Below are 17,485 nucleotides of genomic sequence, written 5' to 3' on the forward strand. Positions count from 1 at the left end.
AAAAAAAAAAAAAAAAAAAAAAGAAGCTAATATGGTTCTAAATTCAACTTGCAACTCCTTGAAATGGAAAAGCAACAAATTATTTAAGAATTTCTTTAAAGAATAGCTGGGCATGGTGGTGCACATCTGTAATACCAGCACTTGCCTAGCGTATGTGAAGCCCTGGGTTCAATCCCCAAATGATAATTACATTCTAATCCCTGGAACCTGTGAATATTACTTATGTGGAAAAAAGTACTTTGTAGGTGTGATTAAATTAAGGGTCTTGAGATGGGGACACAACATTACTTCACTATTTAGGAGCACCCCAAATGCGGGCACATATATCCTCAGGAGGAGGACAGAGCAGAGCTTCGATCCAGACAGAACAGAAGATGGCAATTCCACCATGGAGGCAGAGACTGGAAGATAGTCAGGAGCCAAGGACTGCAGCAGCCATCAGAAAATGAAAGAGGCAAGAAGTTCTCCGGCAGAGGGAGTGTAGCTCCTTTGGGCTCAGTGGAACTTATTTCCAACTTCTGATCTCCAAATAAATTTCTGTTGCTCTGCATTGCCAAATTACAGCAGCTGTCAAACTCACTAAGAGTCGGGGCCTGGTAACCGGGTGATGGTGACGTCATTGAGCAGGATCAAGAACAGAGGGAAAACAGATGGTGAGGAATTAAATTTGAGATATAACAAGTTTGAAATACATACAAAACCAGCGTGCACGGAGAAATGGATAATAAAGTCTGATTTTCTATTAGGTCATTTCAATTTTAATTCTACAAAAAGCTTTAAAAGATCTTTAAAATGTTTAGGTCTCAGGTAATCTCTAATTTTCTTTGGAGAATCAAATTTAAGAACACCTGGTTTATATATTCACTGTGTTTAAAACAGGTGCCTGCTTCTGGAATTATATAATGTCTTCAGAATGTTTATTCCAGTAACTAGAAAAATTTTAAAAATATGTTAATGTGGATCACTTACTTAAGCCATTCAGGTTGGCAATTTTTTCAATGCAATTTGTAGACAGTGAAAGCTTCCTTTGAAAGAACAAAGAAAAAATGGAATTAATATGAAAAACTCATATATCAGAAACTCTGTATAATATAACACAAATACTTAAGACATATTTCTTTTTGACACTAAATCCTCCTTTCTCTTTTTGTCTTGGAATTTATCCTTTCATTTTTGAAATCTTTTTCTCTCTTTGATTATAAAAGTTAATACAGATTCATTATAGAAAATACAAAAAACATTTCTGAGAGCAATTCTGTGTTATCAAAAATATTAACAATGTATGCTTTAACCTTACTTCTAGGAATACATCCTACTAAAATACTAACACAAATGTTGAAAGATATACCAAATATATATATAGCAATAGCAGAAAAATTGACAATAACCTGTTAACTCAGGAAAAGATAATGAAATACTATTCTGCCACTAAAAAAAAAAAAAAAAAAAAAAGATTTGCTGGATGTGGTGGCACATGCTGGTAATCCCAGCACTCGGGGAGGCTGAGGCAAGAGGATTGCCATGAGTTTGAGGCCAGCCTGGGTTACACAGTGAGTTCTAGGCCAGCCTGAACTACACAGCAAGACTCTGTCTCAACCAAAAAAAACAAAACAAAAGAGAGAGAGACAGACAGAGAGAGAGATTGGGCTACACATACTGATTTAGGAAGATATCCCAGGAATATGTACATGCATTTATGGGGCTATATTTTTTTCATGTGTAAAATCATTCAGAAATGTATATTGAAAAAGGTGTAATCTTAATTGGTCCACACATTTCACCAGAGATATTTATTTTTAATAGTTTGTATATATCATCCTATTTATATTTAATTATATAAAAACAAAGTATTTAAAGGGAATATAATTATACATTCTTTCTCATCCTTTCTGGATTAAAATGTTTAATATCTCAGTAAATTTCATGCTAAGAAAGGCTAGTTCTGTTGAACACTCAGTGTGTGTCCAAGTACTCATCTAAATACTTCACATGTATTAACTATTTTGACTATCACAGTCTTTTGAGATAACTATTATTTATATTTTACAAATGAAACTTAAGCACAAAGAAGTTAAGCAATTTTCCCAATATCACACAGCCACAAAGTGACAGGGCCCAGGTTATAACCTAGCTGAGTCTGACTCTCGTGCACCTTGCTCATTTTTCACCTGCTTGAAGCAGAAAAAAGTTACTACCTATTGGGAGAAACTGCGCAGATCTGTATATTTTTAGTCATCCCTGACTCCTGAGAACTACCAGTGGAAAATGGAGTCCTTTTAAATCTAGCAATATGGTTAGAAAATAATTCTTTAATTTTGTTTAGGCAGCCTGCCAAAAGAGTGTCACCACAAATATAAACAGTTGGACTCTCTTTAAGTGATTTGTAAGGTTCTTTGATATGGAAAACAAAGCTTCAAGTCTGCCTGTGAGGTGGCTTTATGATAAAAAGATATTGAATACTTTAAAACAATGATGGTGAACCTTTTAGAGATAAATGCCTAAACTGCAACCCAAAACTCACTTATTTATTGCAAAGTGACAACACTCCAATTAAACCCGAATACTGATATTTTAGTTTAGGAAAAAACAACCATATATTAACATCTTTTGTCTTAAAAGAAAAACAAAAACACTATAGGTTCATCACTACTTTACTTGTTAGTTTTTTTTTGGTACCGGGAATTGAACTCAGGACCTTGTGCTTGCCGGGCAGGTGCGATTCCACTGAGCTATATTCCCGGCCTCATCACTACTTTAAAAACATGCCTGAAGCCAAAAAACATCCTAGAGTGTATCAAATGCAGGGTGAAGACATCAGAAAGAACGTCAGGGACTGACATATGGTATTCAAGAACCCTGAGAAGAGATACTGGAGCCTAAAAATATGGTTATAAGGTAATTCTCTCAACTTAGTCACCAAATCCTGCTAAAATTTTTTGTATAATATGTAGAAAATAAATGAAAATGAATCAGTATAGATCTGGTACATAATGTCATAGATAATAGGATTACAAAATAAGTGTAATTTGAATTGAGAATTTTTTAAAAATTAGGATTATCTTAGGTATCAAGTAAGTAAGCAGTTCTGACTTTGGTGGATAATTACATAAGAGGAGCAGACTTAATGTCAGAGTAAGAGTTTATTGTGCTACTTATTAGCTTCTCCCAAAAGACTGGGAAATTTCTATTTCCAAACATATAAAAATTGTACAGAAAAAATACTGTACTGCTCAATATTACTCTATTAATAATCTTATAAAGCAATAATCTTTCACATTTGATTTTGCCAAAAGGAAATTAAAATAAACCAAGAAAAACACATAAATTAAAATCACAGAAAACAAATACATCCTAGTTTGCATGTTTAACAGAAGGAAGGGAAACTTGATAGCAACACTGAAAGGATGAGAAAAGAACACCTACTCGCAGTTAGCGAGTGTGGACAAGGAGGCGTCCATCTTCTCTATTGGAGGGATCTGGGCGTAAAGCTTTATCTCTTTGGCTTCAGATGGCCTCTGACCAGTCTTCTCTTCCTGTGGGAAAATTAATTTGGAACAACATGATTCCTAGTTGTAATGTGCAACAAGAGGCCAGAATTTCCCAAGGCCTTTCAATTATTAGAATTTAATAACTGTTTAAGAAGTATTCACCATTTATTGAGTGGAACATTTATTTATTTATTTTTGGTTTTTTGAGACAGGGTCTCAATGTATAGCTCAGCTGCCCCTGAACTAACCATGTAGCCCAGGCTGGCCTTGAGCTCACAGTGATCCTCCTGCCCCAGCCTCCTGAGTGCTGGGCTTACAGGTGTGTGCCATCATGCACGACCATTATATTGGAATCTTTAATTGCTGACCCTAATAACAAAGCTTTCACATGGCCGAATAAGGTGACTATTACCTTTCCAAATGAACATAAGAAGAAAAGATAATAACTTTATTTTTGCAATATTTAAGATAATTTATTTAAGAGTGTTTTGATTAATAAACAAGACCAAAATATAATAAAAACATCTTCTTAAAAAGAATTCCTTGTCAATAAAAAGTCCTTTACTTAAATGTCAGATTCATACCTGTAGGATCAACTTTTTGTCATCTCATCTTTTTTTCTATGCACAGTTCAACTTAAACTAGAATACCAAGGTAATAAGAACTTTAAAAGACACTCTCTTTCCATACAGCTGTGACTGAAGCTATCTGCTCTACTCTAATTAACTACTATATCCTGCCTTAGAGTTTAATTCTAGTAACAAGCACATAATTTTAATTCCCAGCATATGTCACCTATTAATATTTTCTAACTGCCGCATTACTTAAGAGTTAGTTCTATCATCCTAACAGAACTTGAAGCTCAGGGACTGTTTCCTTTGCTTTCTTATATTTCCTATAGCCTAGAGCAGTATAAGACATGGAACAGGCTCATTTAAAAAATCAGATCATCACACATCAAAAATAGAAAATATGCAATTAGTTGGACAAAAGAGACCTAAGATACTCATGCAATACTTATTTTTGTACCCTACATTTGGGAATTAGGAAACAGGAAACTAACACTCAGTCAGTCTTTAATAAATGTGAGATTATCATTTGTGGCAACATGAATGGACCTGGAAGACTCATTCATTTTAAGTAAAATGTGCCAGACACAGAAATAAAAACACTGCACATTCTTACTCATATATGGAAGGTGGGAGCAGAATAGTAGTAACCAGAGGCTGGAAAGAGGGGAAGGGAGGGAAGAATAAAAAGAGGTTTGGTCAACAGTATGACACTGGGCCAGGGATATAGCTCAGTGACACAGCACCTGCAAGGCAAGTACAAGGTCTTGAGTTTGAGTCCTGATACCAAAAACAAACACACTGAAACAGTACCAAATTACAGTGAGATAAGGGGAATAAGTTCCACTGTTCTACAGCACAGCAGGATGGCTAGAGTTAACACTAATGTTTTATATTTCAAAGAGCTGTAAGAAGATTCTGAATGTTCCTACCACAAAGAAATGATACAAGCCAACAGCTGCTAGATGATGCAAAGAATAACACAAGGTTGATTGGAGTCAATGAAAAAGCAGGAGATAGAGCAAAGAACATAAAAGACCTGTTCACAGACATCATGGCAGAAAACTCTCCTGGCAGGGAAAAAGAATATGATGTATAGATAAATGAGGCATACAGAACTCCAATTAGCCATGATAAAAATATTACAGCAAGGCATATAATAGTCAAGATTCCAAAAATTCAACAAACAACAGACTATTAAAAGCCACTAGAGAAAAGAAACAAATCACCTATAAAGGAAAGCCCAGCAGAATCACAGCCGACTTCTCAACACAAATCCTTAAGAAAAGGAGAGCTTGCAGTAAGTATTTCAAGCTCTAAAAGAAAACAACCTCCAAACCAGATTGATATATTCTGTAAAACTATCTTTCAAAATAGAGAAACAAAATACTTCCATGACAAAGAAAACCTGAAGAAATTCATAAACAACAAACTAGCACTCCAAAATGATCTGAAGGTCATTCTAGAGAGAGAGAGATAACAAGGATTACAATTCCAAGAACCCCAAGAGAAAGAATCCACCAGGCAAGGCAAGCAATTAAGCAGAGGGGGGAGAAAAGGGAGCCAACAACTGGAAAATAACATGACCAGGTAAGTCAATACATATCAGTTATAACCATTAATGTTAATGGTCACAATTCATCAATCAAAAGAAAAAAGATTAGGAGAATGGATCAGGAAGCAAGATCCAACAATATGCTGCATACATTAAAACATATTTAACTCAAAAAGAAATTCATAAACTGCAAGTCAAAGGGTGCAAAGCAATATTCCATGCCACAGGAACCAAAAAAAGGCAGGGGTAGCTACTCTATTTGCAGAGTGGACTTCAAACCAAGACAGACTGAGAGAGACGAAGAACAAAGGTCACTATCTCCTTGTAAAGGGAACAGTCCAAGAGGAAGAGATAACAATCATAAATATATATGCAACAAATACCAGTGCACCCAACTATATAAAACAAATATTAGTGGACATGAAAAATCAAATAAGCAGTAAGTAGTACAATTGTACTGGGGGACCTCAATACCTCACTGTCACAAACAAAGAAATCAAAAATGATTTCTAGACAAAGAAATAAAAAATGAAATATTAGCATTGAATGAAACTTTTGAATAAATGGACTTAGTAGATGTCTACAGAGTGTTCAACCCCACAACATCAGAATATACATTCTTCTCAGCTGCACATGGGACATTATCCAAAATAGACTAGATAGTAGCTCATAAACAGAATATGCTTAAGTAAATGCAAAGGAACTGAAATTATCCCATGAATATTATAAGACCATAGTGCAATGAAATTGGAAATTAATTGCAAAATAAACCATGAGGACTGCATAAACACATGTGAATTAAATAGCACCCTCCTGAACAACCAATGTGTCACAGATGAAATTAAAGAACAAATTAGATAATTTCTACAATTAAATGATAATGTCAATACAAAATACAGGAACTTATGGGACACAATGAAAGCAATCCTGCAAGGGAAATTTAAAGTGGTGAATACCCATATCAGGAAAACAGAGTGAGCTCAGGTAAACAACTTAATGTTGAACCTTAACCTTCTAAAAAAGAAGAGCAGGTCAAGCTTAAAGCTCATATGAGGGAGGAAATTATAAAGATCAGAGTAGAAATTAATGCAAGGAACACTAAGAAAACAATACAAAGAATCAGTGAATCAAAGAGTTGGTTCTTTGAAAGATTAAATAAAATTGGCAAACCCTTAGCCAACCTTATGAAAAAAAGGAAAGACTCAGATCCATGCAATTAGGAATGAAAAGGGTGAAATCACAACAAATCTTACAGAAATCCAGAAGATCATCTATACGTACTTCAAGAACTTGTATTCTAATAAGATGGAAAATACAGAAGAAATGGACAGAGTCCTAGATACATATGAATTACCAAAGCTGAATCAAGAAGATATAAAATTCTAAACAAACCAGTATCAGTCAATGAAATTGAAGATGTAATTAAAATCTTACCAACGAAGAAACACCCAAGCCCTGAAGGATTCACTGCTGAATTCTACAAGGAATTTAGAGAAGACTTAACACCACTACTTCTCAAACTCTTTAATGAAATTGAAAGGGAAGCAAGACTCCCAAATTCATTCCTGGAAGGGAGCATTACCCTGATACCAGAACCAGAGAAGGACCCAACTAAGAAAGAGAACTACAGGCCAACCTCCCTAACGAACATAGAGGCAGAAATCCTCAATAAGATATTGGCAAACAGAATGCAGCAAATTATCAAGAAGATTATACACCATGACCAAGTAGGATTCATTCCAGGGATGTAGGGATAGTTCAATATATGCAAATCAATAAATGTAACACACCAATTAACAGAGCCAAGGACAAAAACCACATGATCATCTCAACAGATGCAGAAAAAGTATCTGACAAAATTCAACACCCCCTCACGATAAACACACTACAAAAAATTGGAATAGATGGTTTTCATCTCAATCTGATAAAAGCCATCTGTCTTGGATACTTTTCTCTTGTTGCTGAAACAAAATACCTAACACCTGAATCAAAGAGGGAAAAGTTTATTTAGCTTCCAGTTTGTAGAGGTTCAGCTGATTCCAAGGCAGGGCAACAGTTCAAGGAGGCAGAAGACAGTAAAAGCAACAAGAGCAAAAAGGAGGCGGGGAGAAGCCTCTTCTCCTCCCTTATATTGTATGCAGGCTCTCCACCCTAGGGTGGGTCCTTTACACCCACACCATCTCTCTGCCCTCCTCTTGCACAGACTCAGGATGTTCACAAAATGAGGACCTTGACATCCTGCTGAGTCTCTTAGCTTCTAAACTTCTCAAGTTGAGAGAATGTATCAACCATTACACCATCTATGACAAACCAACAGCCAATATCACACTAAATGGACAAAAACTAAAAGCTTTCACTCAAAAATCAGGAATAAGACAAGGACTGTCCACTGTCACCAATCTTACTCAATATCGTACTTGGAAACATTAGCCAGAGACATTAGGAAAGAGAAAGAAATAAATGAAAAAAAGATAGGAAAGGAAGTTAAATTATCATTATTCATGAATGACATGATACTCTACATAGAAGACCCCAAAAACTCCACCAAAAGACTTACAGATTTAATAAACAAATTCAGTAGCGTAACTGGATACAAAGACAACACTCAAAAATTAATAGCCTTCCTATACATGAATAACAAACTCACTGAGAGAGAAATTAGGGAAACAACACCTTTCATAATAGCATCCAAAAAATGAAATACCTAGGAATCAATCTAATGAAGGAAGTAAAAGATCTCTAAATTGAAAACTACAGTACTCTGAAAATGGAAATCAGAGAGGATATCAGAAAATGGAAAGATATCCTTTGCTCTTGGGTAGGAAGAACCAATATAGTGAAAATAGCCATACTTCCAAAATTGTTATACAGATTTAATGCAATCCCAATCAAAATTCCAACAGCATGTCTTACAGAATTAGAGGAAACAATCTTAAAATTCATTTGGAACCAGAAGAGACCTAAAATAGCAAAGACAATTCTGGGCAACAAAGGTAAGGCAGGGAGCATGACAATCCTGGACCTTAAATTATACTATGAAGCTATTGTGATAAAAACAGCATAGGGCTGGCAAAGTAAACAAACAAACAACAACAACAAAAAAAAAAACAGAACTGAGGATCAATGAAACAGATCAGAAGATGCAGAAACAACTCCACACACGCTTAGCCATCCCCTTTGACAAAGGTGCCAAACACTTCCACTGGAAGAAAGATATCCTCTTTAATAAACAGTGCTGGAAAAATTGGCTTTCCATATGCTGAAGATTAAAATTAGACCCATATCTTCCACCATGCACTAAACTAAAATCAAAATGGATCAAGGATCTAAATATTAAAACAGGAACACTAAGTTTGCTGGAAAAGAGAATAGGTAGAACTCTTGAAGACACTGGTGTAGGCAAAGACTTTCTGAACAAAACCCCAATTGCACAGGAACTATCACAAAGAATCAACAACTGGGATCTCATCTTATTAGAAAGCTTTTGCACAACAAGAGAAACAACCAACATAGTGAAGAGACAACTCACAATCCTTTTATAGAAAAAATTTTTGCCAGCTGTTTCTCAGACAAAGGATTACAATATAGAATATATATAGAATTCAATCAAATCAGCACCCCCCCCAAATTAAAAGGCCCAATCCAAAAAATGAGCATCTGGCCAGGCATGGTGGCACATGCCTGTAATCCAAGCACTCAGGAGGCTAAGGCAGGAGGATTGTTCTGAGTTTGAGACCAGCCTGAGCTACAAAATGAGCTCAGGCCAGCCTGAACTGCATAGCGAGACCTTGTCTCAAAAAGATTAAAAAAACCCAAAAAAACAAAAATGAGCATCTGAAATGAATAGATACTTCTCAGATAAAGAAATGGCAAATAAATATAGGAAAAAATGTTCAACATCATTGGTCATTCAAGCAATGCAAATTAAAACAACACAGAGATTTCATTTCATCCCAGAAAAAATGGCCATTACCAAGAAATCAACCAATAACAACTGCTTGTGGGGCTGTGAGGGAAAGGAACATTTCCCCACTGTTGGTGGGAGCACAGACTGGTACAGCCACTGTGGAAATCAGTGTGGAGAGCCTCGAAAGACTAGGACTAGCATTTTCATTTGACCCAGCTATTCCCCTTCTTGGTATCTTTCTGAAAGAATTAAAAGCATCATACCACAGCAACACATGCACACCCATGTTTATAGTGGCACAGTTTGTATAGCCAAATCTTGGAAACAGCCCAAATGCTCATCAACAGGTGAATGGATAAAGAAGATGTGTTTTTTTTTTGTACAATGGAATACTACTCTACCATAAAGAAGGATAAGCTTGAGACATTTCTAGATAGATGGATGCATCTTGGGACTATACTCTTAAGTGGCATAAATTGGACACAAGTGTAAATACCACATTATTTCTCCAGTGTGAGAATTTGAAAGTATAAGTCAGGACCAAAATGTATAATAGGTACTGTGAAATAGGAAGAAAATGTTCAAAGGGGAAGTGGAACAATGGAGGGGGGAAGGAAGGAAAGGAAAAGTTAAAAAATGAGAAAAGGAGGATAAAAATGGAAACAACAGCTTTTGTAAATAAAGATGGGAAGGGGGCTGAAGGGAAGGTAAGGGAATGAGAAAAAAAAGAATCAAGTTATATCATGTACACATGCAAATTCCCTATGATGAATGTGATTATTATATATACCTAAAATAAAATAAAAATTTTTGACGAAAAAAAGAAATGATAAATGTTTGAGGTGATGGATGTCACATTGTTACCCTCCGCAAACATGTACAATTATGTGTCATGAAGACTTTTTTTAATGTTAAAGAAAATAAATATTGAATTAATCAATGAAAGAGTGAGCTTGATGCCTTCAAACAATCTTAAAGTCAAAGGCTGATGGTGATAATATAAGCCAGAAATGGAAGTTATAAGCCAAAAGAAAAAACAAAAATTCCACTAGTTATTAAAAATAAATAAGATAAAATCCTAAAATTTAATTCAAGGAAAATCAAATCTGAGTCTATTCCATACTACTTTTAAAAAATAAAACATTTTTATCAGATATTTAATCAAACAGAAATGAACTTTAAAAATGCAATCAGAGTATACAAGAAATTTATAAGTACTAAAACAAGAATGAAAATGTTTCATTATTCAATTCACTTTTTTTCTGTTCACTAGATAGCAAGACTTTTTTACTCCTGAAAGACTTTTTTATTCAAACTACCTACAGAAGCAAAGTGTTCACTATTATTAAACAAACTACATAGCATAAACAAAGAAGTTATTACTGGATACAGAAATTCAAGAGACATCTATATAATCTATCCAAATTTCTTCTAAAATGCTGAACTACAACTCTGGAAATTATAAAATATTTATAGTGTGTAATGTATGTTTTTTTACAGTGTGGTTTCCTCCCTAGTGTTACTATATAAATTAGTATTTTTCCTCCATGTTCTTTCAGTTGTCTATGTGATTTACCTTTGTCTACATTGTCTGTCTGTTTTTTCTCCTCTCTATGGGGCTAAAACCATTTTCTAACTACAGCCTAGACCAGATATGGTGAGCCTTCTTAGCTTTCAGTGATGCCAACCATTCTGCTGCAGCATGCATGCCCTAAGTTTGCCACCATTGGCCTAGATAATCTACAACACATCACCCTGCCACTTTAAAATGACATATAGTCTAATGATGACAGAGTTGAAACAGAGAATGTAATGTAACACAAACATTTCAGTCAGTTTATACCAATAGAAGACTTAACCTTTTCATTATTAAATTTTCAACTGGTCAGAATTTTTTATCTGAAATATTTATGGTGCATTTGCAGTTATGAAACAATAATGCAAGTGATGGAGGTGTAGCTCAGCAGTAGGGTGTTTCCCTAGAACATGCAAAATCCTGGTTCAATTCTCAGTATCCTAAGAGAAACAGAAGAACCCAGAGAGATACCTTGTACAGTTTGCCCCGTCTCCTCGGAGGACATTATTCTGTAAACTATAGTAGTTTATAACTTAGGTATTACTATTAGTAAAATCCATCAACTTTATTCAGATATTCCTGAATTTATTTGGGCTCATTAGTATTGTGAATATGTATACACGTGTACGTATTAAGCCCCATACAGTTTTTTGTTATGGTAGTAGTAGTGTATGATTGAATCTAGGGCCTTGCCCATAATATGCAAATGTTCTACCACAGAGCTACAGCCCTTGATGAAATCCTATGCAACTGCATCAATATGTAGGGGTTCAGGCATCCACTACCACAGAACAGTTCTATTTCCAAAGGAGCCCTTACACTGAATGGTCAGATTTACATAACTACAAATTTTCCTTGTATGGTTTCTAAAAGAAAGAAAAACTCATATACTCACCCATCTGGCTAAGGCTTCTTTGATTGTTGTTGCTTTTGCCTTAGAAAAAAAGAGGAGGAAAGAGAAAAAGAAACAAGGCTGACTTTATTAGTGAGATTTATTGATTTAATTTTTATGGAATAGTTACTAACCTCAGCTTCTACCATTAAAATCATTAATTTCTTTCTTTGACACTTTACAGATAAGATGGTGTTTTCGTCTCTGAAATCAGAACTTCTTCAAATACCTCTCAGAGAAAATAAGAAAATCATTACGTAATGCCCATATATTTCATTCTCACATGGTTTACAAAAAGTACATAACTTTCAAAAGCTGATATTAGTATATATTTTATTTCATTGATTTTAAGACCTACATTCATTTATTTTCCCATCTTGACACTGAAATTTGTTTGCATGCTATAACCAAGAACAATTTACAATTGCTGTGGCAGGATGGTACTGGTAAACTTTTAGGAAAGTACTGATAGTTTTATTTCAGAGACATATATTCCTTCACATGTTTACAAAGGGTGACATATGACAAACACCTGTAAGTCTAAAATACTTAAAAGAACTCATATATTAGATGTGGTGGTGAATGCCTGTAATCCCAGCTACTTGAGAGGATGAGGCAGGAGGATCACAATTTCCAGGTCAGCCTGGGCAATTAAGCAAGACCATGCCTCAAAAGTAAAAAGAGGGCTGGGGATGTAGTTCAGTGGAACGGCTGTTACCTAGCACATGTGAGGTCCTAGAGTAGAAAACTGGCACTGCAAAAACAAAAACTGTGTCATTAAGTACAAAATAAAAATTCCAAATGATAAGAAAGCATTTGTCTTGGTGCATGGCAGCCTACACCTGTAATCTCAGCACTGGGCAGGCTGAGGCTAAGGGATCACTGCAAGTTTGAGGCCAGTCTGGGCTACACAGTGAATTCAAGGCCAGCTTGAATGACATGGAAAGACCCTGTCTCAAAAAAAAATTGTCATAATTTACTCTAATTTATTTTTGTTAGTGTTAGAATATGAAATAATGTTGCTCCTTATAATCAATATCATCTTAGATTCAATTTAATATTTATATAAAACTCTGAAAGTACACAAGGGGAGATGTCTTTCATGAATTACTGCTGGAGTTCACTGAAAGAAAATGAACCCTAAACAATAATAAAAAGAAAGTTTTAAAAGATATCATATCTAGGAAGTAAATATGTACTGATAAATAATGCTTGCATCAAAAAATATATAAAATAAATTTAAAGATATCATAAACTGAGAAATGTAACACTAAGAAAGAAACCTGCCTCCAAGAGTTAAAGTCATCCTATTACAGTGCTACATGCATACCCACGTTTATAGCAACATAATAACGCAGAATAGCCAAATTACGGAAGCATCGAATATGCCCATCAATGGATAAAGAAAATATGGAATATACGTACAAGGGAGTACTATTTGGACACAAAGAAGGGTAAATTTGAGTCATCTGTAGGAAAATGGATGGATCTTTCGACCAATAATGCCAAATGAAATAAATTAGACACAGGTGGTTAAATATCACAACATTTGTCCTACATAAAAACCCCAAAATATAAATAATCTTAAAAGAAAATAAATGAAAGATGATAGGAAAATGGAAGATAGACTTTTTGAAGCTGGGAAGGAGGAAGAGGAGACAGGGAAAAGGAGAATAAAAATGATCAAGGTGCCATATGTAGAAGTACCAATTTCCCAAGATGAACATAATTATTATGTTTCACAAAAATATTAATAAAAATTTTAAAGCAAGAGATTAAAAACAAATGAGTTAAGGATTCAAGACATTTTTCAAAATACATCATTGTATATTCAAAGAAGACAGAAGGAAATACAAAGGACAAAATCAATGAAAATCTGAACAGCTGGGTGTGGTGGTGCACTCCTGTAATCCCAGCACTCAGGAGGTTGAGGTAGGAGGATTACTTTGAGTTCGAAGCCAGCCTGGGCTATACAGTGAGCTCAAGGCCAGCCTGAACTACATTGGGAGACTTTGTCTCAAAAAGCAAAGACAAAACGAAACAAAACAGAACAGAACAGAGAGGTGAAATGATTAACAAAATTGCAAGACAGTTCTTAAATATCTTGCAAGACTGAACCAAAACAAGAGATATACAAAATTAAAAATGGGAATGCAATGGAGAAGCCTTGCCCTGGAGACACCACTTTTCTGATCCTGGTATCTCCCCCACCAGGAAGTATTACAAATTAAAAATAAAGAACAAATAAGGGGAAAAAATATATAACACAGACATTTAAAAAATATCATGAGCAAAATAGTTTTAAAACCTAGACAAGGTATGCATTTCTAGAAAAAAACACAGAAGTGTCAAAACTCTCAAAAAGAATCACAAAATTATAATAGGCTCATATTACTTAAAAATCAAAATAAATAATCACTCTTACATGCCTATATCTGGTTATCTGAGTAACCAGTTTGAAGATAACAACTTGTAATACAACAACCATTGTTAATTTCCTATCATCTTGTTTGAAATTTTGTATCTTTTGTTTTTGTGTTGTTTTATGTCTTTGTGTTTGTTAATTTGTTTTTGTTCTTTTCTCTTTAAAATAAAAAAATTAAATAAACAGCTTTACTCCTATTCTCCCCTCTTAAAGCTCCAAACCTAGACAGTTTACAAGCGACTTCTAACAAGCTTTCAAGAACTGATGTTATGATACTGGGTATGGCGACTTGTGCTTATAACCTCAGCTACTCAGAAGACTTGAGTAGGAAGTTTGCAGGTTCCAGACCAGCCTGGGAAATTTAGTGAATCCTGCTTCAAAACAAAATAAAAAGAGCTAAGGGTGTAGTTTAGTGGTCTGATAATGCCTAAGGGAAGTTAAGTGTTGGCAGACCTTATAACTGAGCAATTTATAACAATGTAATTATATTTCCCAGAGAAATCCTTGCATGGATCCATAAAAAGATACATAAAAGAACAATTTCATATCATTGTTTGTGGAAATAGAAGCAATCTAGCTGTTCACTGTGGCACGATAAGCTCGTATAGGTCAGTGATTCCCCTTATAAATAGTAGGAATCAAAAACTCAAATGCCTAAAGGACCAAGTAGACATCACTAATAGGTAAAGCTAGTCAGGTAAGGATAGAGCCCGTGTAAGGAGTTAAGCTCCACTCAGCTCCAGATAATGGCTGGCAGGTGAAACCTGGAGAGAAGAATTATGAAAACTTCACTAACGGTAAGCAACACTCTTATTTCATGTCGCATTAAGAAATGATACTGCCAACTATATGAAACTGTACTTTAGTACTGCTAAAACACGAAGAAATGTGTCCAATGGTGAAACATGGCATTTTTTATTTTTCAGAGGCCAAAAACCTGAGTTTTAATATGAAATACGATTTGTAAGACATTGGGAGCCACTTTTTAAAAAGTTTAAATAAGGGGCTGGGGATTTAGCTCAGCGGCACAGTGCCTGCCCGGTAAGCACAAGGTTGTGAGTTCGATCCCCGGTAATGGAAAAAGACCCCCCAAAAAAGTTTAAATAGTATGTGTGATGTGCGCTTGTATTTCTGGAGCTCCCCAGAACTACCCTTTGCGGCTTCAGCTGGATTCATCTAATGACTGGTTCTGTTCTTACTTGAAGACCTTTAATTATCCCTTCAGTTCAGAATTCCATAGGGCAGAGTCTTTTTTTCACCTAAGATCTGAAACTTTTTACTTTCCTTAACAGTAGATTTCAACTAAATACTGGATAGCTTTGGGAGAAACTACTCTTAAAAGAGTGGCATTTAATGTTGTGGTTGAAGGCAGGCATGACTTTCCTCATCGTTTTAATCCCCTCTAATCAATTTCTGCCCACTTCTACAGCATTGGTCTCTCTCTCTCTCTCTCTCTCTCTCTCTCTCTCTCTCTCTCACACACACACACACACACACACACACACACACACTCACACACACACACACGAGACTGCTAATTATATTGTTTTAGCTGCTGTATTTTTGTTCACTTGTTTGCAGTGCTGGGGGTTGAACCCAGGACCTCTTGCACGCTAGATAAGTGCTCTCCCGCTAAACTACGCTCTCAGCCCCAATACTTACTCTTTATCAATATCTGTACCCAGCAAAACAATCAAAGCTAAGTAGTTCTGTCTGAGTCCTTTTGAAACTACTAAGTAGATCAGAAAGAGAGTGCACACTCTATGTAGGAGATGAGGAGCAGCACCAGGTGAAACCATTATTTCATAAAAACTCTGACAGATCACTAGTAGACTTCAAAACGTGATGGGACGATCCCAATTTTAAAATCACTGAGGTCCGTTGTGGGAATGCCACGTTCCTGAACCCCCAAGTCATATTAAACATTCATAATCCGCATCCCAACAAGCCCACACTTACACATACTTAAATTTGAAAAGCACGGCTCTCATGTATCCGTCCGAGTGGGTTGCAAGGGTTCTGCGGTAACTGCACTCAAGGCAGGCTCGGTTAGGAGTGAACACTGGTGCTGCCGGGGCTCACGGACCCCTCCCGTAAGCGGCGACGTCCCTCCCCGCCTCGCCAGGGCTGAGGGCAACTGAAACGACTGCTATGTACACAGCTATCTATCCACAATTCCCTTCCCACTCCGAGCCGCTCCTCATCCTCGCTTCTCTGCAGTCCAGAGTCCTCCACCTTAACCCGACCTGCAATCAGCCCCGGGCCATCCTCACTCCAGACCGTCGTCCCCCGCCCGGCCTTCCCTTTCGCCTCAGGCCGCTGACTCCACGGAGCTAGCACGCGCTGCGGGCTCCCTTCTAGCGTTCGAGGGCCCTGCCGCCCTCAGGACTTCACAGCCATCCTGCTCCACTCTCAGTCTCCTCTCGGCTTTGGCTACGAGGCCCGGAGGGTACTCACCATTCCAGCGGTTGCTACTGTCACTGCTCTGGTTGCTAGGGCCCGCCGGGGTCAGTGCGCGTGCGCACTCCCGCCGCTCGGCCGGCGGAGGTCCTCTCCTCCCCCCGGGGCGGCGCGGGCGAGCGGAGCATTGTGGGACGGCGCGCGGCCCGGGTCCCCCCGCGCTGACGCAGTCTCGGCGCGCCCCTGCACACGCTCGTGCGGTGCGGTGCGCCTCTCTTTACTGAAAGCGTTTGCAGCGCATCGGAGGTGTCGTTCTTGCCCTCGGTAGCATGTCCCTTTCTCATAAAGGAACTTCTAAATTCCCTTTCCCCTGAGGAGTGACGGGGACGCGCAACTTCCTGCGGTAAAGCGCCTCGCCAGCTCTCCGACTGGGAGTACCGGCGCTGGAGCGGGTCAAATTTATTTTCTGCCGGGCCCCTGAAAACTCCGCTTTCCATGTAAAATATGACGGAACATTGGTCTTACATATCGAGGGTGGCTTTTTTCCCCCCCTTAATCAAATTAGCTAAGAATTGAAAATACATACGTATTTTTATCGCGCTGCCAGGGAGATGGAGAACAGAGGCGCAAGTACACTGCTGTTCATGGTTGATACAGCCTTCCTGGAGGGCTG

General features: G+C 37.0%; 1 protein-coding gene across 2 annotated transcripts in view; it reads right to left on the minus strand.

The window, feature by feature from the left end:
• The window catches only part of Dnal1 (dynein, axonemal, light chain 1), a 36,514-nt gene extending 19,565 nt beyond the window's left edge, over positions 1–16,949 (minus strand). The window contains exons 1-4 of one of the 2 annotated variants that reach the window (XM_005409414.1): positions 16,870–16,949; positions 11,991–12,029; positions 3,424–3,533; positions 970–1,025 (exon numbers count right to left, since the gene is read on the minus strand). In XM_005409414.1, coding sequence (XP_005409471.1) covers positions 970–1,025; positions 3,424–3,533; positions 11,991–12,029; positions 16,870–16,872 — 208 coding nt within the window. In that variant the 5' untranslated portion in view covers positions 16,873–16,949. The remainder of the gene's footprint in view (positions 1–969; positions 1,026–3,423; positions 3,534–11,990; positions 12,030–16,869) is intronic. The other variant, XM_005409415.1, reaches the window with a different exon arrangement.
• Positions 16,950–17,485: the final 536 nt, after the last annotated feature.

The sequence above is a fragment of the Chinchilla lanigera genome, unplaced genomic scaffold (genome assembly GCF_000276665.1).
Source record: "Chinchilla lanigera isolate Chin_1 unplaced genomic scaffold, ChiLan1.0 scaffold00122, whole genome shotgun sequence".
NCBI lineage: Eukaryota > Metazoa > Chordata > Mammalia > Rodentia > Chinchillidae > Chinchilla > Chinchilla lanigera.